This window comes from Aethalodelphis obliquidens, unplaced genomic scaffold (genome assembly GCF_003676395.1).
Source record: "Aethalodelphis obliquidens isolate GAN/ISIS:26980383/991018 unplaced genomic scaffold, ASM367639v1 scaffold5, whole genome shotgun sequence".
In the NCBI taxonomy this organism is placed as follows: Eukaryota; Metazoa; Chordata; class Mammalia; order Artiodactyla; family Delphinidae; genus Aethalodelphis; species Aethalodelphis obliquidens.
In genome coordinates this window covers 10,665,076-10,690,092 of record NW_020837949.1, presented here as the reverse complement: position 1 = coordinate 10,690,092, position 25,017 = coordinate 10,665,076, and the positions used below count along the sequence as shown (strand labels likewise).

At 37.5% G+C, this 25,017-nt stretch overlaps 1 protein-coding gene across 3 annotated transcripts in view; it reads right to left on the bottom strand.

The window, feature by feature from the left end:
* TPK1 (thiamin pyrophosphokinase 1) overlaps positions 1-25,017 on the bottom strand; it is a 335,120-nt gene that overhangs the window by 164,049 nt on the left and 146,054 nt on the right. For all 3 annotated transcript variants that reach the window (XM_027101627.1, XM_027101629.1, XM_027101628.1), the window contains 2 exons: positions 18,836-18,908; positions 1,122-1,217 (listed from right to left, as the gene is read on the bottom strand). In XM_027101627.1, the coding sequence (XP_026957428.1) occupies positions 1,122-1,217; positions 18,836-18,908 (169 nt within the window). The remainder of the gene's footprint in view (positions 1-1,121; positions 1,218-18,835; positions 18,909-25,017) is intronic.

Sequence of the window (25,017 nt, the reverse complement as noted above, 5' to 3'; positions counted from 1 at the left end):
CCCCACTCCCTGCTCCAGTCCAAGACAATCAGGTTATTCTCATCATCCTTCGCCAAAACCAAGTGGTGGTTAATGGAGAGATTTCAGGACTTTGGTCTCATGACGGTGGGAAGTGATGACCCTGCCCCTCAATCCCTCTAGATGTAACGATGTAAAAAAAATTGCTACAAGCAGCCACTGCAGACAGTCAGGGAAACCAGACTGAAGAGAAAGCTTACACAGCAGAGCCAAGACAATGGAAGAAGCAGACATGAGATCTGACTGTGCTGTGTCTGAAGTCGGCCCTACCCTGTTCGATTACTGAGGAAAGGCTGAAACACGTCTCCTGTTACTTGTACTGTGGAAACCATCCTAATGTACAAAGGTGTTTTCCTAAGTTTAAAAATGACACATTGGATCATGCATCTCAGCTCACCTTCCTGCCCTTCCCAGGAAAATAATGGTCAATTGTCAGTCACTGCTTCAGGTTTAATTCCGTGGATCTTCATGGAATACAGACTTTAAAAAGTTTGCATATCATTTCAGCAAGTATCAAAAAAAATTGTAAAATATAAAAACATACAAATGTGTGCGTTAGCTAATTGATGTGATTATACACTTGGGTGCTAGGTGAAAATCACTATTGAACACCTTTAAGAGTCCACATGTGCAAAGCAGCAGACTCTTTTCTCATTTAAAAAAAAAGTCAGTAATATTTTATTTGTTTATATAAGAGTTTGCAACGTTGGCCAAATCTAGGCCATATTTGTTTGTTTGTCTTGCCTACGTAATATATAAACACACACAGCTCTTCAGAGCAACAACCAACCTGAGATAGAAAGCAGCTACTAGCTACTCCCTTTAGGCTGAGAATGAGCTGCCAGTTTTGTTTGCTTTGTACAAGGTCCACTTCACCCATTTGGGGACCTCATCACAGTAAGGTTCTGGAATCTGTGACCTCTGATTCAAGTGCACACGTTAATGTTTTGACAACTAAGTGCAGATTTATTCATATACTGGAAAAACCTGACAAGGGAACCCAGATAAGCAGCACAAAAGCAAATAATGATTTCAGATAAGTGAAAACAGGATTGTTCACTTCCTTGGTATAAGACTCTTCACCAAATAGGCGCCTATCTTACCTGTAGGTCTTTTCCTTCTATCTTATTTTGGAGCACTTCAAGGCACTTGGTAAAGTCAGTATGGTCCTGATCAGGAGTTGAAATAATTTCACATCCCTGTGTTAAATAAGATAAAAGGTAGGAATAAGTAATGATGTCAGCCTCGGAACAAGATCAAGAGCTATAAAAGTAAAGTATCAGACATATCCTGTCATGCCTGTATTATACGTTGATCATTAGAATCATTCTCATTATCTTTATTATTTCACATAACAGGATATCTCAGCAATGATGTTACACTATCACAATAACGATCTGATTACGACAATCATTTTACCCAAAAAAGTACAGGTTTTACTACATTAATGGTCTTTAAAAATCACTGCTGTGATGACATTCAAGATTAGCGTAAGGACTCAGGTACAAGTATTATAAAATATATTCACAGTGAAATTACCTGAAATTAAACTATTTCTAAAAAACTTTGAGTTTCTTCGAGCAGACTTCCTAAGTTTACCCACACGACAGAAAGACTAATACTGAGCTAATGATAAACTACATTTTAAGTAAAATCAAGTTAGATGTCCTATAAAATTCCTTTACAGCACCCTTTACAGCACCCTTTTTTCCTCATGTAAAAAGAAGCAGGAAGAGAGATGCCTGTGTAAATATGTCTCTTGGATTACCTTTTGGACATAATGAAGTGAGTTTATAAGTTCTTTGCCTTTTCTACAACAGATAACTAGTGAAAAACACTGAAAAATATTTATAAATAGAGTGCCACAAAAGTGCCAGCTTGTTGGCACTAGTGAACTGAGGTGGTGCAAGAAACGATATTTTTGAAATGACACCTTTCTCTCCAATGTCTTACAGAAGCAAAGGTATGTAAAACCAGAGCACGAGGGGACTTCCGACTTCTTAATTCAGGAATAAAACGATGCAAGGTCTCTGACAAACAGCTGAGTAAGTGAAAGTTAAATATAATCTAGTATATAAAGTTGCCATTCGAAGAGTTTTCAAGGAGAGAAAGCAAATTAACCAAATTAACTAACGGAGCAAATTAACCAAAGTGGAACAAATTGCGCGTGTGTGCGCACACACACACACACACACACACACACACGCACGCACGCACGCACGCACACACACACACACACGCAAAAATTCACGTCTGGCAAATCCTTGCCTATAGCTTTGGGACCACAGGATCTTCAGCAAGAGAAGACTCACTGCTCCTTGAGTACAGGGAAACTGACCACTGCGTTTCAGTTGCTAAGACAATACCAGCACATACCAAGCAGTCTACAGAAGTTTGATGGATAGATAAATGATGGATGGATTAAAACCATTTCTCTCCTCATGGGACTAATGCTACGTTTCTCTGAAATATTAATGTGGATAAATCAGACTATGAGTCTAACTCAGAAAAGCAACAATGACATTATTTTTTCAGGCATTATGCTACCTGCTGCCATTAGGAAACTATGTAACACTTATTTTAAAGTATGATTAATACAGATTCTTAAAATGGTGACAAATATTAGTGCTTCATATGCAACTATATAAACTAAAATTCAACAATACATTAATGTTAACCAAGTGAACATCCAATCAGGTAAAGTGAAATACAAATTTCACATTGAGGCTTAACAAATATAGCAGTATAAAGTACTACATAAATAATTCACAGTATTTTTTTAATGAGTCATTATTTCTCAATAGAAAGAAAAACGACAAGGAAACAAACTGATATCAGGAACTTAGTAAAATTTAGCAATCAACAGTTTTCAGAACATGTCCTGGAATGGTAATAGTTCAAATTAATTTCCAATAGTACCAGCATCTATAGCTATAACAAACACAAAAATATATTCTCATAATATATGATCCTAATCTCAGTAAACTCACAAGTCATCTAAAGAGCAAAGGTTTATGTTCAGTGTGGTATATTCTAAAAAGAAAAAAGGTTCAAGGAAGGGTTATGGTAAATACTCAGATTAACCAGATAATTTTATTATTAGCTTAGTTAACCAAATAATTTTATTATTAGTTAAATTATTAATAGTCTACCTTACAAATATTACAATATTTTATTAATGACCAAATAACTGTATTATTACATCTACCTTATGACTATTAAAATATTAATCAAAATATTAGCTTTAAGCTGTAAGCTCCATGAAGGTACCCACTATGTCCCTTTGCTCATTATTGCATCTGCATACAAGAACCCAACACAGGACACGGCAAGTAGCAAGCATTCAATAATGAATAAAGTCATTTATAAAAGCCTGAGATAAATTACCACTCTAGACCAGGCATCAGCAAAGTTTTTCTGTAAAGGGCCAGATAGTAATCCTTTTAGGCTTTGCAGGCCAAAGGGCCTCTGTCCCAACTACTCAGCTCTCCCTTTGTATCATGGAAACATCTACAGACAAAAAAAAATGAGTAGGAATGGCTGTGTTCCAAAAAAACTGAAATGTGAATTTCACGTAATTTTCACGTTATGAAATATTATTATTCTTTTGATTTTTTTCCAACCATTTAATACGGTAAAAACCATTCTTAGGTTGCCAGCTATACAAAAGCAGACAGCGGACGAGATTTGGCCTGTGGGCTGTAGTTTATCAACCAATCCCTGTTCCAAGCCCACAAATAGTTTTTCTGATTTTCATCACCAAACTCTGTACATGTTTGAGGAATTTAATATGAGGGAAAAGTTTCAGGCCTTTAAAAAAATCTCTGTGAACTCCCTTTTCCTTATCTGTAACGGACCTAGCAGGCAAACTAACAGTGCCGTTGAGATGCCCTGTATAATGCCCAGAATGCACCGGGCACAGAGACGAACACAAAGCAAATTCTCACCTCGGCACTTCCGAACAATCTCTAGAAACGTCGATGCTACAGTCACACCACCTCACATCAAAGGTCACTAGAGTAAGCGAAATATTGCTAATATTCCCCATAGAACCTTGTGTGGAGGCTTATAAAACTATTTTTGAATTCACTGACAACTTGTAAGAAATTATTACAAGACAATGAGTGTCATTAATCAACCTAATTTCAAAAGATCAATGCAAAAGCCGTTAGACTGTCATTCTCAATTAATTTTACTGTTTGCCAATAATTCAACTAAAATAGGTTAATGAGTTTTTATATTTAACACACGTAAAACCTATCAGGTTATATTATGCTGACTCCTTTAAAACTCCTTAATTAGAAAGGAAACAAATCCTTTGGAAAAAAAATTATAACAACATATCAATTGTTATTTCATGCACTCTATCCAGAGAGAGACTTGGCCTCCTTAAAACAAGAGGCAAGTCCAGTGAAAGCATTCCCAAACTTGCTATTAGCTTATTCATTTTAGGATAAGTCATTTAGTGCCATTTTAGGATAAGTCATTTAGTGAAAGGACTTGTGAAAATTATCCTGCAAAATTTTATGGGGCTCTGAGACTTCTACTGCAACTTTATGGACTGTGTTTATAAGGTTAAAAGTTTAGAAGTGTTATTTCCTTGTAGGTACCATGCACACCAATTCTGAACATTTATTTGGAGTGACTTGCATACAGCTTCTCACCTAACAGAATTAAATATGTCCGTAGCTACAAAATCTAAAATGCTTTTCAACAAACAGATTATTTTCCTAACAACATATAACTTAATTCTCTGAAAAATCAGATAACCTCAAAAGTATCTTAAAATTAGAATCTTAAAATTGTGGTCTGTTGATAATTAACTATCTTCCTCACTAAATCAATAACGATAATAAAAAGTAACAATTGAGTACACATCTTGTTATATGAGATATGAGTCACTTTATATGAATTATGTTCTTGAATCTCTAAGACAACCTTATAAGGTCAATGTAATTATCACATTTTAAGATGTGTAAACTGAAGTTTAGAGAGATTAAATAACCTGCCCAAAGTCACACAGCTGATTTAGGACATAGTATGTCATCTGAAGCCCAGACCCGTAACCTACCAATGCTTTGTACTCAACCCTGCTTAATTAAACTTTGGGTATTTTGGAAGGTTTAAGCAGAAAAACACCTTTATAATTTATACTGAACCTTTATTTAGTTGCTTTTCTCCCATTTTAAATACCTGAAAATCCTTTAGCTTTTAGACAGACATGACCCCTGCCTGACTCCATGCTGATTCCATTGTAGCCGAAGGCTTGGGACCCTCAGAGCACCCACAGACATCTGAAGTGGGCAGTGAGTGCTTAGCTATCCTTCTCATCCCTTTTCTCTGCTTTCCCAACTCATTATACTGTCACTATATTTATCATTTATATTCATGACATAATTCACTTTTTTTGGCTATTAAACGTATCATTCTGATCAATATCTCTGTATAGAAGTGTTTATTTCTGGTTATTTTCTTAGAATTGAATTCTTAAAATGAAATTACTGGGGAAATTATAAGAACATTTTTTTATAACCCCTGGTAGATGTTGCCAGAGTTTCCTGCCTTTCCAGGCAGGCTGTAAATATGAATATTCCTACTGGTGTATGAGGGTGAAAAAAAAATTTCTTCTTTTAAAATATAAGTAACAGTAGGAAAGTTAATTCATCATGAATTTCTTACTGTGAATTAATTTACTTGCTGTACTTCCTTCTTAATCACAAACAGATCAATTTCATTAAGGAAAAGATGACTTTCACTGGAGAGGAAGGGAAAAGAAAGTTAAGGCAATTTTGGAGTGTGAAGCAGGGTTGAGACTGGAAGTGGTTCACCCAACTGAGGACTAAGGAGCTAAAGGACAGTATGAAAGAAAGGGACACTTCTGGGAGGGGAAACAGGTGTCAATCAAGGGTAAAGAAAAGGAGGCAAGAAGATGTCAAAGACCACCTTTCAAGTTGGCTCTGAAAAGATGAAGTACAATTTATTATCCCATCACATTAGAATATTGGTACTTTTTTTAAGTAAGCAATGATAATAAGAGCTTTATGGGGTCTTAAAATTCTAGCTCCCACACACTTTATTTTCCCCTATCCATTGCTGAAGTAGCCTTTCTTCCTGTATGTTAGCATACATTTAAAAATATTTAGGGAGATATACTCAAGAGTCTTAAAAAAATTGAATACATTACACTTTTAATAATGAGGTTCCATAATCTTTTATTAAACTGAATTGACCAGAACTCTGTAATAAGAAACTGCCTGCCAGATTAAGAGCACAGCAGGGATAAAGCAAAATGACTTATACTCTGAATAATCAAAGATAGAGATCTAAAATTAGCCCAAACTTGTTCTCACATTTGCTAAGAAGGGGAATAGTTGCATAAAGCCGATTGAAATCTAAATGATCTATGTTCCTTGACACAGGTATGAAAATTGTCTTTTTACTCTGTAGAGATGTTATCACAAAGTAACCATTTCCCACTTTCCTCTTTATTGTAGAAAGCATACTATGGTAGATTACTACTATAGTTTTATTTACCAGACTTCTAAAAACATTTCTACTTTTCAAACTAAAAAGTTTTCTTTAAATTATCAAATGACAGCTGACGAGTAACAATTTCAACAAGAATGTCACATGATTAAACTCTTAAAAATTCTAAGTAACAAGTTGCCTAATATAATCCAGTGTTCTCTTTCTGTTTTTCTAGACAGTGTATAAAAGAAGAGAACAATTGTAGCAATTCTCCATTCAATCCTTGTAGCAATTCTCCATTCAATCCCAAACATAAAGAGACATTCTAATCTGCTATAATCTTCACTGCCCTGGGTGTTGTAAAATAACCTTTCCTTTCAACACAGCATTGAACGAAAACTTTAAGCATTTGAAACAAGAAAGCCACCACATCTATTAACAGAAGTCAAAAGTTATTTTAAAACAGCACAGGGTCTCAAAATGATGGCTTCCTTCCTAAAAGCAGAGCCAGAGTTCCCAGTGGAACAGGGTGTCCAAAAGACTTAACATAGCAGGCTCAAGAATGCTTTTATAAAAGCCTGCTTGCATGGTTGGCCTTTGGACTAACGCCTGGAGGACCTGAACGGTAAACAGTTCCCTATACTGATAAACACTTTTCCCCAATGGTGGCTCACTGTGCCTAAATTATTTGTACAAACAATGTGGTTTACGCTAAGCACCTGCTTTCTTTTTGCCCCCAGTAAAATTTTGGGCATTGGCTCTTGAATGAGTTTCCCTGGTGACAACACATCACACTTGTTACAATTTGATTAAGCACACACATCCTACTGACTCCACTGGGAAAGGACTCTTGCAACTGGTGACTCATTTCCTCCAGAATTTCCCCCCAAGTGCCTTTTCCCTTTGCTGATTCTGCTTCCTATACTCACAGCTGTGATTTATTACAGTGAGGGGCTGACTATATGACCAGTGCCGTGAGTCCTCTAGTGAATTACAGAACATGGAGGTGGTCTTGGGAACCCTCAAAACAAAGAGCTACAGAGATTCTTCCTCTACTAGGATGCTTGTATAAGCTTCTATTTTATAATATTCCTGTAAGTATCTAGACGCAGAGATCTGGTCTTGTCCAGGTGCCATTCCTTCACACCCACTACAAGTATGCCAAGGATGGACTCGGCCTCCATCAGCGCTCTCTGCCAACCCTCCCCAGAAAAGCAAGGGTGTGGTGGGGCAGGAGTGGGAGTGCTGAAGGTAACCGTGGTGGAGGTTATTGTTCAGTTACCCAGAAGTAAGCAGAACCTGAAAGGAAAACTGAATGCTCACAAAGAAAAGGCGGCCACAGGATTTCCTCGGCATTGAAACTGATCCTCACTTGACTTTGAGAAAACTCCCTCCTCTCAACTCGAGGATTATGGCATAACGGCTAGAAAAGAGCACGGATTCTGGGGCCAGAATGCCTGTCTGGAGCCTACTTAAACCATTTCCTAGTTGTGTAAGCTTGGGCAAGTTACTCAACCTCTTTGTGCTTCCATACTCATCTGTAAAATGTACGTGACAGTTCCAACCTAATAAAATTTGATGCAAGGATGAAATGAATTTATAAATGAAAGTACGTATAAAAGCGTCTGTCATATTGTGAGCATGTTAAAGTCATTGTCAGCCATTACTCTTTTCAAGGTTATATTGATTATTTCTCTCATCAACTTTTAAAAGTAGAGAAAACCTGAAATAGTACAACAAACTTATAAGCATCCAAATCCATTTTAGCCTGTTGGAAACCAATATACTACTTTAACTGTTAGTGGGTAAAGGGTAGTCTTTCAATGGTGAAACTCACCTGAGAAGTGTAACACTAAGGTAAACAAAATTAAAATTTTGGCAGACTTACTTAGAATGATACTGTGCCTGGTGAATTTCCAAGAGGGACATAGAGAATGTCGAATTTCACAAACCCATTTGATCACAGAGATCTTTTTTATACCAAGTTAACATGTGGCACTTGGTATAAATCTTTTTTATACCAAGTATCTAAAAGAAGGATTAGACACCTGAGTCATATAAACTTTCGTGAGAACCTACTAATTCCTAGGGATCCCAGAAGGAATGACCAAGACTTCAGGTTGCAGGAGATCACATATTACATATTAATAGGGATAGGGAGGAAAATTGTGATAAAATTGTTTCGATCAAGCTCCGCAAGGAAAGAACAAAGGAAGGAATACCAAATAGCTACCGGTGGGGAACTGTGGGGGAAGACTGATGAGTAGGGGGTTCCACGATCCAGAGGAATGAGGGAAGAGAAACAGTCACGGAGGCCCCAGAGATCACAGAGTTAGAGAAGAGACAGGCTGGGCTGGCCCAGGAGTCACATGTGAGGCACTTGGGAGGGCTTAACAATTTAAAGGGCATAGGCTCCCCCTTTTTAAATGCCTTAAGTATGTTACACAAATTCAAACAAGACAGGCTTTGCAAAATATAGACAATTTGAAAGGACTATGATTGAGGCAAGCCTAAGAATGAAGGTGTATTCAAGAGACAGTTTCACATAATGTCCCCTGCCTGTCTCATCATTGCCTTGCTGAGATGCTAGAAGGGTAAGCCTACCAAAGTGAAGAACCTGTCACTCAGCTGTCAGTGGAAACTGCCTGTCTATAATTCCCTTCACAAAGCCTTTAGAGCTCAGCAGATGTTAATTAGTCTTGATGCTTAAGCCTACGAATTTATTATGCTCGGGGGTGGTGGTGGTGGTGGTGGTGGTGTGTGTGTGTGTGTGTGTGTGTGTCTGTGTGTGTCTGTGTGTGTGTGTGTGTGTGTGTGTGTGTGTGTGTGTGTGTTTCACTTAAAAAAGTATACCAATAAATGGAGCTGAGCTTTATATATTCATACAATTTCCTCTGTTTGGCATAAGAGTCAAACTTGCCAATGTTCTACAATTTCTCACAGTCCTGTTTGCCATTTTCTCTAAATTAATTAATTTTACCATGTCTAAAAGTTGTTGGCATGTGGCTGGGTGGAACTGGGAAAGAGACACAGCTAAAAGGAGAAAATAACAAGATACATGAGATTAGGCAGAGCCACACAGATGTTTTTAAGTGAAGATTAAAAACATCTGTGGAGACTGTTAATGTAAATAGAATTGAACCCAAGGCACTGTCAAACTCACAAGGATACTATAATTAATTCTGCTTAGGAATCAAATCTAGGTTAATAAATTGTACACTTATGGAAATAAAATGATTAGAAATCATTTTAAAAGCAATGTTACTGAGGATAGTTATTAAAAAGCTTTTCAGTTAACAACTTTACAGAGTAAAACAAAATACTAACACTTTACATTTAAATAGTTCTTTTAGCACTTCGAGAGGTCTCTCACATGTACAACATTATGTGACCATTATTACAAATATATGAAAAAGCCAGGGCTATATAACATAATTTAATTTGTATGCCTTGGTAAGACATCCATATATGCAAACTAACAACTCAAAAAATAATCTGCATAGTTAGTTCATGAAAACATTATCGCTTCATTTATAAAAACTTAAAAACTAAAAGGCACACTACTGATAGCCAAGACTTAAGTATTATTTGACATCTCTGCCTAAGTAATATAACTGCCTATACCTCCCACACACACTATTTGAGAATCAGTGTCTTTGTCTTTAAATTGCAATTAAAACACAAGCACTTCCTGCTTAACATCAGTAGTCCATTTAAGAAAAATCAGACATCCTATTCAAATGTCAACCAAAAGCCCATTTCCCATTATTTTGACTGGGAAAAAATATATTCAAACCCAAATACTCAGTCTCCTAAAATGCAACTGAAACACATTTATAGAAGCAACAGACATTATGATGAGATGTAAAATGATGAGAAATTTTCTGCTATTAGATATAACATTTATGGCATCTTATATTTAACAAAAGGAGCACAGGTTAAAAAAGTTTAGACAGGGCTTCCCCGGTGGTGCAGTGGTTAAGAATCTGCCTGCCAATTCAGGAGACACGAGTTCGAGCCCTGGTCCGGGAAGATCCCACATGCCATGGAGCAACAAAGCCCGCGTGCCACAGCTACTGAAGCCCACAAATCTAGAGCCCGTGCTCCACACCAAGAGAAGCTACCACAATGAGAAGCCCGTGCACCGCAATGAAGAGTAGCCCCTGCTCTCTGCAACCAGAGAAAACCCATGTGCAACAACAAAGACCCAACACAGCCAAAAATAAATAAATTAAAAAAAAAGTTTAGACAGACTACCCTTGCCCAGCGACTGATTCTGCAGAAATGTGGGTATGGTCATGCCACTGTTAGATGACAATAGGAAAATATCATCAAGAAACACTGATTTAATAAAAGATATTCTTTAATAATTCATGTTATTTCTGAAAAATAAAAAAAATCTTATCTTTCCCAATTCTGAAAAAGATACAATGAAAGAACAAGGAGACAATAGTCTGCCTGGATCTCTGTCTCCAGTCCTGCAGTTTACAGTGCTGTAGAATTACCAGCTGGCCTAGAATAATCTTGTTATGTCTCTAATAGAAAATTAGTGGCCTAGCATCAACTCAACATTACTGCAAGTCTCACTCATCATTTACACTGGGGTTCACTGTATCTCTTCAACCAAGTCTTATCTTTGTAACTGCAGGGCTAACAGGGTCTTGGGCCCACACCATGTTCCAATACTCTTGACCACGGTATGGTTAGGATACCATACCGTGTTCTTCCAGGATCTGGAAGAATTAACTGAGAAGATAATATCAGAACTAAGATCTAAGGGCCTATTCCTGACTTATGACGAGGGTAGTTTTCACCACCCTGTCGAGAACATGGCCTTGTGTTCATGGCAACAGTTTTCAGAATACCTAAAGACTCACTTTTGTCATAGAACACAGACGACGTTCTTATACTTACAGCCTACCCCTGCCCTTGCTATCTTTCTGTTACCAAATCACCTTGGTTCTTCAATGTCCTATCTTGGCTCAATTCCATGTCCTATAAATAGATTTTATATAATGTAATAATTTACCAGTTTGTTTGGTCATTCTTGGTCTGGCCCAACTATTGCAGCTCTACTCTTGCTACCCCAGAAATGCGGGTGAAAGGGAGTGACATGATGGAAATGTGAAGGGAGAGTGTTTGGTTCTCACACTGACCATTATCACATTGCTGGTGATACTGGCATTCATTCCCAGGGATGCTAAATACCTTGTGCAAAAAACAACTGTCCTGTCCAACAGACCAAAGATGTAATCTGTTTAAGAGCAGTAGTAGTAACTGAGTCCCAGTTTTAATAAAAAATTTTTATGGAAAACATGAACACTGATACGAGAGCTGTCTCTAGCTAGTTCTACCATTTTCCTTAAGTCATTTAAGCTTTATGAGCTTCAGTTTCCACATCATAAAACTGGGCTTAATAACACTTTAATTTTTATAATATTTTAAATTATTTTACATTTTTATCAGTATATTTACAACATATTGCTATCTTATATCCTACACAATTACAATTGTGGAAAAACCTGTTTTTCGGTGACTTTCTAAGGCATTAATTAAATACTGCAACTAATTCCTTAACCTCCTAAACATAAGAAAGCATGCTTTAAAACCCGCTTCCTATGTCCAGTAGAAACCCCAAAGACTATATGCAACAGTAACAGAATATCAGAAGTTACATGAGATATTACAGTTTCTTCAAAGGTCTCAGGAAACTGAAACACATGTGGGCATGACTGACAGAATAACTAAAAAGACTGAAATTGGTGATTTTAACCTTGAATCAAAGAAGCACTGACTGACTCAGAAAGTGAAAAATATAAAGAAAATAAAATATCAAGGAGAAAATCTGTAAAGACATGCCTCATTATGAGTTAATATTAGTGAACCAGGCAGAGACGAACTAAGACAAATGGGCAAAAGGGGAAACACAAAGATGTCACAGCTATCTGAAAAGGAGGCTTTACGGAATAAATTAGGAATGGCATACCACCAATAAAATGGACAACCTGGAAGAAATGGACAAATTCTTAGAAAAGCACAACCTTCCGAGACTGAACCAGGAAGAAACAGAAAGTATAAACAGACCAATTACAAGCACTGAAACTGAGACTGGGATTAAAAATCTTCCAACAAACAAAAGCCCAGGATCAGATGGCTTCACAGGCGAATTCTATCAAACATTTAGAGAAGAGCTAACACCTATCCTTCTCAAAATCTTCCAAAATATGGCAGAGGGAGGAACACTCCCAAACTCATTCAACAAGGCCACCATCACCCTGATACCAAAACCAGACGAAGATGTCACAAAGAAAGAAAACTACAGGCCAATATCACTGGTGAACATAGATGAAAAAATCCTCAACAAAATACTAGCAAACAGAATCCAACAGCACATTAAAAGGATCATACACCATGATCAAGTGGGGTTTATCCCAGGAATGCAAGGATTCTTCAATATATGCAAATCAATCAATGTGATACACCACAGTAACAAATTGAAGGAAAAAAAACATATGATCATCTCAATAGATGCAGAAAAAGCTTTCAACAAAATTCAACACCCATTTATGATAAAAACCCTCCAGAAAGTAGGCATAGAGGGAACTTACCTCAATAAAATAAAGGCCATATATGACAAACCCACAGCCAACATCATTCTCAATGGTGAAAAACTGAAACCATTTCCACTAAGATCAGGAACAAGACAAGGTTGCCCACTCTCACCACTATTATTCAACATAGTTTTGGAAGTTTTAGCCACAGCAATGAGAGAAGAAAAAGACATAAAAGGAATCCAAACTGGAAAAGAAGAAGTAAAGCTGTCATTGTTTGCAGATGACATGATACTATACATATAGAATCCTAAAGATGCTACCAGAAATCTGCTAGAGCTAATCAATGAATTTGCTAAAGTTGCAGGATACAAAATTAATGCACAAAAATCTCTTGCATTCCTATACACTAAGGATGAAAAAGCTGAAAGAGAAATTATGGAAACACTCCCATTTACCAATGCAACAAAAAGAATGAAATACCTAGGAATATACCTACCTAAGGAGACAAAAGACCTGTATGCAGAAAACTATAAGACAATGATGAAAGAAATTAAAGATGATACAAGCAGATGGAGAGATATACCATGTTCTTGGATTGGAAGAATCAACATTGTGAAAATGACTATACTACCCAAAGCAATCTACAGATTCAATGCAATCCTTATCAAACTACCAGTGGCATTTTCCACACAACTAGAACAAAAAATTTCACTATCTGTATGGAAACACAAAAGACCCGAATAGCCAAAGGAATCTTGAGAAAGAAAAACAGAGCTGGAGGAATCAGGCTCCCAGACTTCAGACTGTACTACAAAGCTACAGTAATCAAGACAGTATGGTACTGGCACAAAAACAGAAAGATAGATCAATGGAACAGGACAGAAAGCCCAGAGATAAACCCACACACATATGGTCACCTTATTTTGGATAAAAGAGGCAGAATATACATGAAGAAAAGCCAGCCTCTTCAATAAGTGATGCTGGGAAAACTGGACAGCTACATGTAAAAGAATGAAATGAGAACACTCCCTAACACCATACACAAAAATAAACTCAACATGGATTAAAGACCTTAATGTAAGCCCAGACACTATACACAGGCAGAACACTCTATGACATAAACCACAGCAAGATCCTTTTTGACCCACCTCCTAGAGAAATGGAAATAAAAACAAAAATAAACAAATGGGACCTATGAAACTTAAGAGCTTTTGCACAGCAAAGGAAACCATAAACAAGACGAAAACACAACCCTCAGGATGGGAGAAAATACTTGCAAACGATTAATCTCCAGAAGGTTAAAAAGGAGATTAATGCCCAAAAGGACAAAGGATTAATCTCCAAAGTTTACAAGCAGCTCAGGCAGCTCAATATCAAAAAAACAAATACTCCAATCCAAAAGTGGGCCAAAGACCTAAATAGACATTTTTTCAAAGAAGATACACAGATTGCCAACAAACATGTGAAAGGATGCTCAACATCACTAATCATTAGAGAAATGCAAATCAAAACTACAACGAGGTATCACCTCACACTGGTCAGAATGGCCATCATCAAAAAATCTACAAACAGTAAATGCTGGAGAGGGTGTGGAGAAAAGGGAACCCTCTTGCACTGTTGGTGGGAATGTAAAGTGATACAGCCACTATGGAGAACAGTATGGAGGTTCCTTAAAAAACTAAAAATAGAACTACCATACGACCCAGCATGTACTGGGCATATACCCTGAGAAAACCATAATTCAAAAAGAGTCATGTACCACAATGTTCATTGCAGCTCTATTTACAATAACCAGGACATGGAAACAACCTAAGTGTCCATCGACAGATGAATGGATAAAGAAGATGTGGCACATATATAACAACAGAATATTACTCAGCCATAAAAAGAAACGAAATTGAGTTATTTGTAGTGATGTGGATGGACCTAGAGTCTGTCATACAGAGTGAAGTCAGAAAGAGAAATACAAATATCGTATGCTAACACATATATATGGAATCTAAAAAAAAAAAAAGGTTCTGAAGGACCTAGGGGCAGGACAGGAATAAAGACGCAGACATAGAGAATGGACTTGAGGACACGGGGAGGGGGAAGGGTAAGCTGGGATGAAGTGAGAGAGTGGCATGGACATATATACACTACCAAGTGTAAAACAGCTAGCGGGAAGCAGCCACATAGCACAGGGAGATCAGCTCAGCACTTTGTGACCACCTAGAGGGATGGGATAGGGAGGGTGGGAGCAAGATGCAAGAGGGAGGAGATATGGGGATATATGTGTATGTATAACTGATTCACTTTGTTATAAAGCAGAAATTAATATTCCATTGTAAAGCAATTATACTCCAATAAAGATGTTAAAAAATTAAAAATTAAAAAATGTATACTTCTATAAGTTAAGAAGAATAAATAACATTGAAAATATTAAATATTTTAAAAATTAAGTCAATGTATGAAAGTCATAAAATAAACTATTTCTTGTTAAAAAGAAAGAATGGCATATACCACATGCATCAAGGAAGTGGATCACAAGTAGTTGGACTATAACTACATATAATCAGTGTTTATCGTATCTATATGTTTAATATTAAAACAGGTTACATGGAGCTATCAGCATGGAAAAATACATTGATAGTTACAAGTCACACTGTCCTTCAACTGAAATTTCAAATTATGTCTTTGGTTTGAATCCAATGGTACATCATTGCTCTCTAAAATATGCAGTTTTTGGGCTTCCCTGGTGGCACAGTGGTTGAGAGTCCGCCTGCCGATGCAGGGGACACGGGTTCGTGCCCCGGTCCAGGAGGATCCCACATGCCACGGAGCGGCTGGGCCCATGAGCCATGGCCGCTGAGCCTGTGCGTCCGGAGCCTGTGCTCCACAACGGGAGAGGCCATGACAGTGAGAGGCCCGCGTACCACAAAAAAAAAAGGACCACTATTTCTGTCTTGGGCTGGCTCTCTCGCATACATGTTTTCTTTTCCCTCCCTCTTTCCCCGGAAAGCAGCCTGCCATGCTGTGGGCAGCCCAATGGCCAGGAACTGATGTCTCCAACCAAGAGCCAGTAAGAAGTAACAGCCAGTAAAACCAACCAAGAACCACAGGAATAATCTTGGAAGAAATTTCTGTAGCCCCAGGGGTGCCTTGAGATGACAGAAAAACCAGGCTACATTATAACCTCATGAGAAACCTTGAGCCACTACCGCCCTATTAAGTGACTCCCGTATTTCTTACCTGGAGTCCCTGTGCAAGAGAAGAACTATTTGCTGTTTTAAGCCGCTAAATTTTAGGGCAATTTGTTACACAGTAATAACTAACGAATACAGATGGCAAGAACTAGGGTATATTCTGTTTAAAAGCTGACAAACTAACTACTTGATATTTCAGCATTTTCAGAAATTAAGCAGGCAAACCAAGTAAAAGTCGCATATAGACCTGGATTTCTCCTATAATAAGAGTAAGAGGTACCTTGAGTAGTGTTGGAAGAAGCCAAATTCAAAAGGGTTAAATAGTGAGTGATGGTAAGAAAGTGAAATAAATTCAAATTTGTCCAGACCCCTCCCCATCTTGTCTCGTCCCAGAAACACGTAAGTCAATGATGTATCTATCGGGGGAAAAAAGTCGTATGAACTTATGTTGGCTACGAATCGACTTTATGATCTTAACAAAACTTTAGCATTTTAAATTTCTTCCTTATTTTACTTTCTTCAATAGAGCCTCAGTTTCAGCTTCATTGATGATCCAAACCAGGTCGGAAAAAAAGTGTATTTTCCACTTTCAGTGGAAATAACCTCCTTTCATTTGTAACAGAGCAGCTTAAAGATTGCTTAAGGTGGAGATAATGGCTTATATGAATTGTGTGTAATGCTGCATTAACTTGTTGTCATTACCATCGTTATTAAAACTGCAGCCAAACATTCGCCATGTGCTCTACAGAGCACATTAGCTTATACAAGACATCACTGATGCCCTCTAAGAACAGATCCAAAGAGCTCAAAAGCAGTGAGTTCTCATCGATACATGAAAAAAAAAACCAACCTAGATTGTACTACATCAGCTTAGAAGCATGCAATGTAGGAATGAGAAGATTCGGTTAATCTTATTTTTCAAACAAAACCTTAACAAATAGAAGTTAGCTTTGGAGGTTCAAATCAAGAGCGAAGCAGGAAATATAAGGGGAATTCATCTAAAGGCATTAACTCAAAATTTTCCTTCACCCCCGAGCCATTCAGAAACAAAAAAAGCGGGCTTCCCATTCTTTCCTGCTATTTCCTCATCCTGTCAGATTGACACTTGCAGTCTTGGCAAGCTGACAGCATTCAAGAGAGGGAGAGAACAGTCACATCTGGCCAGATCTTCAACTGGTTTCTCGGTCTGCTTGTCCCTGCCTCTCCTGCTGTTTCTTCTGCTCCCGAAAATATGATTAATGTCTATGAATTTGCAAAACTCTGCATTGTAAGCAAGGCTGAGGGCTTTCCATCCCAAGGAGGTTGAGGTATGGAGTTAATAAGAAGTGAGACTGTGGGGAATGAATAGAAACATGCCATTGTTAAAGTAATTGAGCATGAATATCAAACACTGACTTGGGAGCAGTCTTCATTTGCTGATGGAAAGGCTGATCAGCTGGTGGGTAGATGGGGTGTGCACAGATCTGCATTCACTGCTGGCCCCAGAATTTCCATCACAACAGCCTACACTTTATAACCTTGGTACCTTGTTTCCTCACCTAGATTCATGTTTCCCTTTTTTCTCTTTCTTTTCTTTTTCCTTTTCCCTTCTTTCCTTCTATCCTCCCCTGCCTCCCCCTCCCTCCTTCCTTCCTACAAAAGTTTTCCTCTTTCTTCTTTATGAATTAATCTCACCCATCCCAGAGCCTTATACAGAATTTAAAGTTTCTTTCAATAACTGCTGTTTCTTTACAAAATGCACGATTTACTAATGCCAGTTCACAATAACACAGATGATGGTGCTGTGGCTAGAAGAACTGCTGAGGCTATAATTATCATTTTAAAAACCCTGCATCGTCCTCTAAAGCCAGTGAAAACTTGAGTGATTAATTAGTATAAGACACTCCTCTGTGTCTTTTATCATTCGCAATTAGATCATTTGTATGTTCTTAAGTGGCAAGGATCTTTGGAAGATGTGCACAATAGTGACAAAATGAACACCTTAATAAGCTGCACATTATTATTAATTTCAAGTTGTAATGAATAGTGTTATTCAGAACAGAGTAGTTCTGTTCTGAATAACACTATTATTTTAGTAATAGTTTCAAGAAAACTAATATTAAAAAAAATAACTGGTTCTAAAATTCTAGGTACTCACAATTAGGGATTTTTATAAAAATTCATTTACAAAGATGTTTTTCATTTACAATAAAATGGACAACATTTAAATGTACATCAATTGGGAACTGGTTAAGTAAAATACAATACATTCATTAAATGAAATTTAAAATGTGTGAAAAATACATAATTAATGAGGATGTAGACAATACAGTATATTTTTAATGAGGCATAAAAACTATAAACTCATTTAAAATATACATGCTTAAAAGACTAAGCATTAATGTTTAACTGATGGTCATAGAAATTCTAAAATTGTGTTCCCACTTGTCATTTTCTAAATTTCCATTTGAATGTGTATGACAATTGCTAGAAAAAAACTTCTTAAGTAACAAAGTAACCAAACAATGAGTTTCTCAATCCCTACACATACACCAAGAAAACCAGGGAAAAAAACATAGGAAAAGCAATCACATGAGAAAGACCTTAAATATAGAAGTGTTAATGGTTTACCTTAATGGCGTAGTATTCTCTAACTTCAGGCCTAATAGAATCAAAGTCTCCACTGATGAATTCAGGCAGAAAGCTGAAAGAAAGAGTTCCAAGTAAGTCGACTATTTAAGGCTACTTAGTTGCTAACCTTTAAAACTATGATTATTAAGGACCAGAGAGAGAGAGCTAATGTACTCAAAAGGAAAAAGCAACAGAGCCTATTTTCGGAGTGAATGGGATGTTACATCTTATATGCTTAGTTTCCATACAGTATGATTGAGGGCAACTCCACATATCCAACTAATGTGTCAACTTAGTCTATCAGTCAATATTTATCTTGCTTAAAAAAACATATAAAGGGGCTTCCCTGGTGTCGCAGTGGTTAAGAATCCGCCTGCCAATGCAGGGGACGTGGGTTCGAGCCCTGGTCGGGGAAGATCCCACATGCCACGGGGCAACTAAGCCCATGCGCCACAACTACTGAGCCTGCGCTCTAGAGCCCGTGCTCCACAAGAGAAGCCACCGCAATGAGAAGTCCGCGCTCCGCAAAGAAGAGTGGCCCCGCTCGCCGCAGCTAGAGAGAGCCCGTGCTCAGCAACGAAGACCCAACGCAGCCAAAGATAAATAAATAAATAAATTTATTTAAAAAATATATATGTAAAGATTAAAGAAGATTATTGGTTTAAAAAAAGCTCTCAGTTCAAAACCCTAACACAAAGACTCATAGTCTCTGCATAGTCCCTTCTACAAATATATACGAACTTTGACAGTATTTTACCCTGATACCAGTTTAAAACTTCCAGCAGATTTGAACTGAACAAATGATGATGAGGATTAGGCATTCTTTGTAGAGCAGGAGTCAGTTCAAAACCATTTTCTAAATATGCTATTGACAGGGCTTCCCTGGTGGCGCAGTGGTTGAGAGTCCGCCTGCCGATGCAGGGGACACGGGTTCGTGCCCCGGTCCGGGAAGATCCCACGTGCCGCGGAGCGGCTGGGCCCGTGAGCCATGGCCGCTGAGCCTGCGCGTCCGGAGCCTGTGCTCCGCAACGGGAGAGGCCACAACGGTGAGAGGCTCGCGTACCGCCAAAAAAAAAAAAAAAAAAAAAAATCCTACTGACATATTTCTAGAAACAGGAATCTTCTAGATAGTTCTGCAATACCACAAAGGTCATGGTTACTAAAGAAAGAGAATCTCCCCAAATGGATGTTTCTAATCATATCACTGTTACCTTATTTCTCTTCCCTACCATTTATATTTTTTCAGAACTCATTTTGGAAAACCTACCTTACTGTATCGACATAAGCCATCCTTTACTATTTTTTACGTAAAACACTGACATGACCTGGTAGAATTTCTTCCCACTTAAAACACCTAACTGTGGAGAAATAAAACTTCCCTGGACTTCCAGTACTCTGGCCAAACGCTCTTGCTTTCTGAGCTTCCTAAGTACCTATGATATAAAGAAGAGAATAGTTGCTTTCATGTCTTCCAGAAATATTCTGCTCTTCATATACCATAAAAATTAGATCTAGCTTTTTACCTAATTGTCCTGATTCAGAATCATAATATAACTTCTATATGTCTTCTCAAGATGGCCAAATTGTTACATAAGGAACCAGGTTCCTAGTTAAAGGGAGACTGAATATTACTGCTGGGCATTATATGTCAAAAGAGATAAAGCCCCAGAACCTAGAGACATCTCTAGGTCATAAAAGCTAAGACACACGGAGCTATGTGGCTCCTGGAGAGATTTTACTGATATAAATTGTTAAATCGGTTGGGGTTAAGATTCAGGCCCATAAAATTTCCACCAGAGACTCTTTCAAGAGGGGAGAAGCATAGCTGCCACCTCCCACTTAATAAGTTAAGGGAAAATATCATATTTCCTTGTCTTTCACATATGGAGTATGCAGCTATTAGCACGGGACCATTGACCTATCACTGCATGAGCCAAGGGATAAGACCTAGAGCACAGGAATTGATGCAATATCAAAATATAACTGGAAGTGGTGCAAAAGGCAAGGAAGGCCTTCATATCCAAGAGGAGGCTGATAGGATTCCATGAAAGTTAAATATTTAATACTTGTTTCATCTAACTTTTATTAGAGGTAATAAGAACTCTGACTCAGAGCTTCTTGTGTACACATTCAGGATAAAATTAATAAGGAAGAGTATTTAAAAACCCATTACTAACCTTGTTCTTTCGTACAATGTTTTTAAGTTCTTAACCCAATTGGAAATAGGACTTCTTAGGTCAACTCAGTTAACTAGCCTATGTTGGACCAACTCTTCTTTGATCTATACATCTTCTTAGGACTAAATGGTTATGAGAAAATTCTACCACAGAGTTCTGTACCATATAAACCACACAGTTTTGTCTTTTCATTAAACAATGATAGTTACTTATTAAAATTTTCAATCAACTGATTTCAGAAACATTCAGTGAACATCAGCCATGTGCAAAAAACAACAGTTCTCTCAGAATAAGGTAAAACTGGGAAGTAAAATAGGTTTCTAAATCACCTTGCCTGGTTTCAACATCTTCCTACAAACTTTTCTCCTCAAAATGTCCCTACCATAGTATCTATGAATTTCAAAATTTCATTTTATACCTATTTTGGTAACTCCCTTATATCTTAATTAGGACTAAAGATAGACTATTAGTTCATATCTCTTCTTTTCTTCCTGTTGCAAAAATTAATTCATTTTCAAAGTTTCTTTCAAATGCCTCCACCTACCACCATTCAACCACACACAAGTTAAAACGCATATGGATCACAGAATATTCATGCTTCTTATGGTCTGAATGTTTATGTCCCCACAAAATTCATATTCATATGTTGAAACCCTAACACCTAAATTAGGAGGTGATCAGGTCAAGAGGGTGGAGTCCTCATGAATAGATGAGTGCCCTTATAAGAGAAACCCCAGAAAGCTCTCCCCATTTCCATCACATGAGGACACAGCAAGAAAACAGCCATCTATCTGTCTAGGGGACAGACCTCACCATACAGTGAATCTGCTGGCACTCTGACCTAGAACTTCCCAGCCTCCAGAACTGGGAGAAGTTAGTGTTTGTTGTTTATAAACCATCCAGTCTATGGTATTCTGTTATAGCAACTTAAAGGGATTGAGACGTTGCTGGCAAGGATAAAAGGAATCATTCCTCCAATACCTCCATTATCCTTTTAAAGGAATTGAAATATACGAAGTCAAGTGAGTTTTGTGTGTCAGGTGAGTTTGGCCAGTACTTCACCATGTAAAGCAGTCATTTTAACTTAGGACTCTGGCTCTGTGCAGTCCAAACCACGTGACTTCCTAATAAGACCTACTCTATGTTCCCCCACAAACTTTAGCACCTCAAATATCAAGAATCAATTTGGCAGTTTCCAAATACTACATTTTTTTGACAATAAATAAAATGAAAAATAAAAGCTGATAAATGTAGTCAGCTGAACATCTATCCCCTAGGATACATCATCTTAAAGAGCATTAGATATTTTTCTTACTCTGCAATTAATGAAGGAAAGCAATCACGTAAATTCACTTATATATTCATGTAAAATATTAACAGGAAAACAAAATTATATAAATAAAAGATAACCAACTTCAGTAAGTTTTTAATATAATTTTCTCCAGTATAACACAGATGCTTTTAAAATGAATGAGGATGCTTATTTCTAAAAAGACTCATAGCAAAAATATACCTGGTATACACGCTGAGATAACTAAAATAATTATAACATTTCCTGATATTATAATGCACTAGTTTCTGAATCTTCCTGAAATGTGCTTTTGGACGTTGCAATTAAAAGCCCACCTAACATTTTCTGAGGCACCTGTTGCCAAGGCGCCTGGGCATTCTGAAGAGGTACTTGTTGGGGATGACACTTCACAGATGTAGAGGAACTATATTATGATATAAAAGACAGTGTACACAGAAGATAATTTTCAAAACTATTTGGAGACTGACTGCACATAGCAATTGATGAAGAGTAAATGGATTTGTGTCACCAGTGATCACATTTCTGCCTACTGTTGATGTACATCACACCAGTGGACCTCTTCTTAGTATCCTCAGTCTACCAGCACCGACTCGTTAGTATTAAAAGGTGTTACAAACTCTACAAAAATGGCATAGACTCTTGATATTTATATTTTAAATATTACTGCACTTGCTACTCACTAATGACAACGTAAGAGATCAAAAAGAGTTGAGATTAATTCATGAGCTAAAGATCCATCACATGTAATAACTGAGAGAAAGGCTGACACATACAGAAGACATACTTAACCACGGTGTGTTACAATTACTGTCTTTCATAAGACATTTTCTGACCACAGAGCCTTCTCTGCTCCCAAAGAAGATACAACCACTGCCTTCCAACTTCCATAGCAGTGAATCTCTTACTTTCCATTTCATTTTAAGCAATTTTATAAATGTCTTTTAGCTTCTTCTAGACTAAGTTCTTGGAGCAGGAGATCTCTGATTGATCTTGGTATTCCCCAAAGCACCAAGTACACAGATGGTGACAATAATGTAATAAAGTGAAAAGGCAGAGAAGGAGAAGCAGGAGGGATGAGGGGATGAAAGGAAGAGAAGTGGGAGTAGGTGGGAAAAGGAGAAAAAGGAAGAGGGGCGGGGGAAGGAAGGGAGGACAAAAAGAGGAAGCAGAGTGAGGGGAGGGGAGGGAAAGAGTAGAGAGGAGGAAGTAGAAAAAAATGGTAAAAAGGAAAGAAAAAGACCAGGAGAGGGAAGGAAGGGGAAGAAGTGGAAAAGAACAAGGAAAGAAACCTTCAATATGAACTTCTTACTACACCTGCTCCCTAACTCTTAGCTTGTCCAAATTATTTCACTTCTCTGAGCCTCATTTCCTCTTATGTAAAATGAGGATATAATGTGGAGTGGTTGTGAGGATTAAGAGTTAACATATGTAAAGGACTTAGAAAATGCCCCGCATGACGCAAGCAGGACTGAAGCCATTCAGTTAAAACAAAAGTTATTACTAGAGAAGCTAAGTAACTTGTTCGAGGTTAGAAGGCTAATAAGGGCTAGAACCAAATCTCACACCCAGGCAGCACCGTCTTTATTCTCTAACAGCTCTCTACAGCCTCCCAGATACGTGCATTTACGAAATGGAGTAAGAGTTTCTTGTGGAAAGTTCTCTACATAACTGCATTATTCCCCTCCTGATTTTATTCATCAGTGTTAATTTGGTCAATCCGTATATATTAGAAAAGTACCACTGAGGCAGAAGGAAAGAAGGATTTGTGCTCATTGCTAAATAAAGGATAGGATATTGATTAAAGGAATATGCTAGGAGGAGAAATTTTGAGAACATTGTTGAGAAAGATTATGGCTCCAGATACAAGAAAAAAGTAATGGTATCCAGTGTGAAGAAACAGGAATTGTTCATTCAAAGGTCTGAGCTAATATTCTCTGCAAAACTGCATGACTTAATTAATAGGCAGGAAAAAATCAAGGGTGATCTAAAATACAGTAAGTAAAAATGGTACCACTTTTGACTGTGTTTATAGATACAATCAGATTATTTTACTAAGTCCCGAATACAATAAAGGTATCAAAGGTATTTAAATACAGACGGTCCCTGACTTACAATGGTTCGATTTTTTGACTTTAAGTGGTGTGAAAGCAATAAGCATTTAGTAGAAATCACACCTCAAATTTTGAATTTTAATGTCTTCCTAAGTTAGTGATATGACATACTCTCTTGGAGATGCTGGGCAGCCACAGGATCGCAAGGGTAAACAACTGACACACAATAATTCTCTTTTTCATTTTCAGTACAGTACTCAATAAATAAATTACATGAGACATTCAACATTTTATTATAAAATAGACTTTGTGTCAGATGATTTTGTCCAACTGTAGGCTAATGTTAAGCGTTCTCTGAGTTGAAGGATTACCTTGCCTGGCATAGGAACGTTTTCTTGCTATACTTCCATTAGAATATGCAACTTAACTTCTCACAAAATCTTGGCCCTTATTTGAAATCTGCCCTACTTGTATATCCAACCAGAGCTGCATGGTAATCAAGCAGCAGTGTGAGTACCAAGTTACTCCATACCATATGCTATCAATCCCTAGGTATGCTCTGCTTATGCTTCTAGGTTTATGATTTATTTTAATGAATAGAGAAGTGGTAAAGAGAGGCACAATTATGAAATCATATGAGGC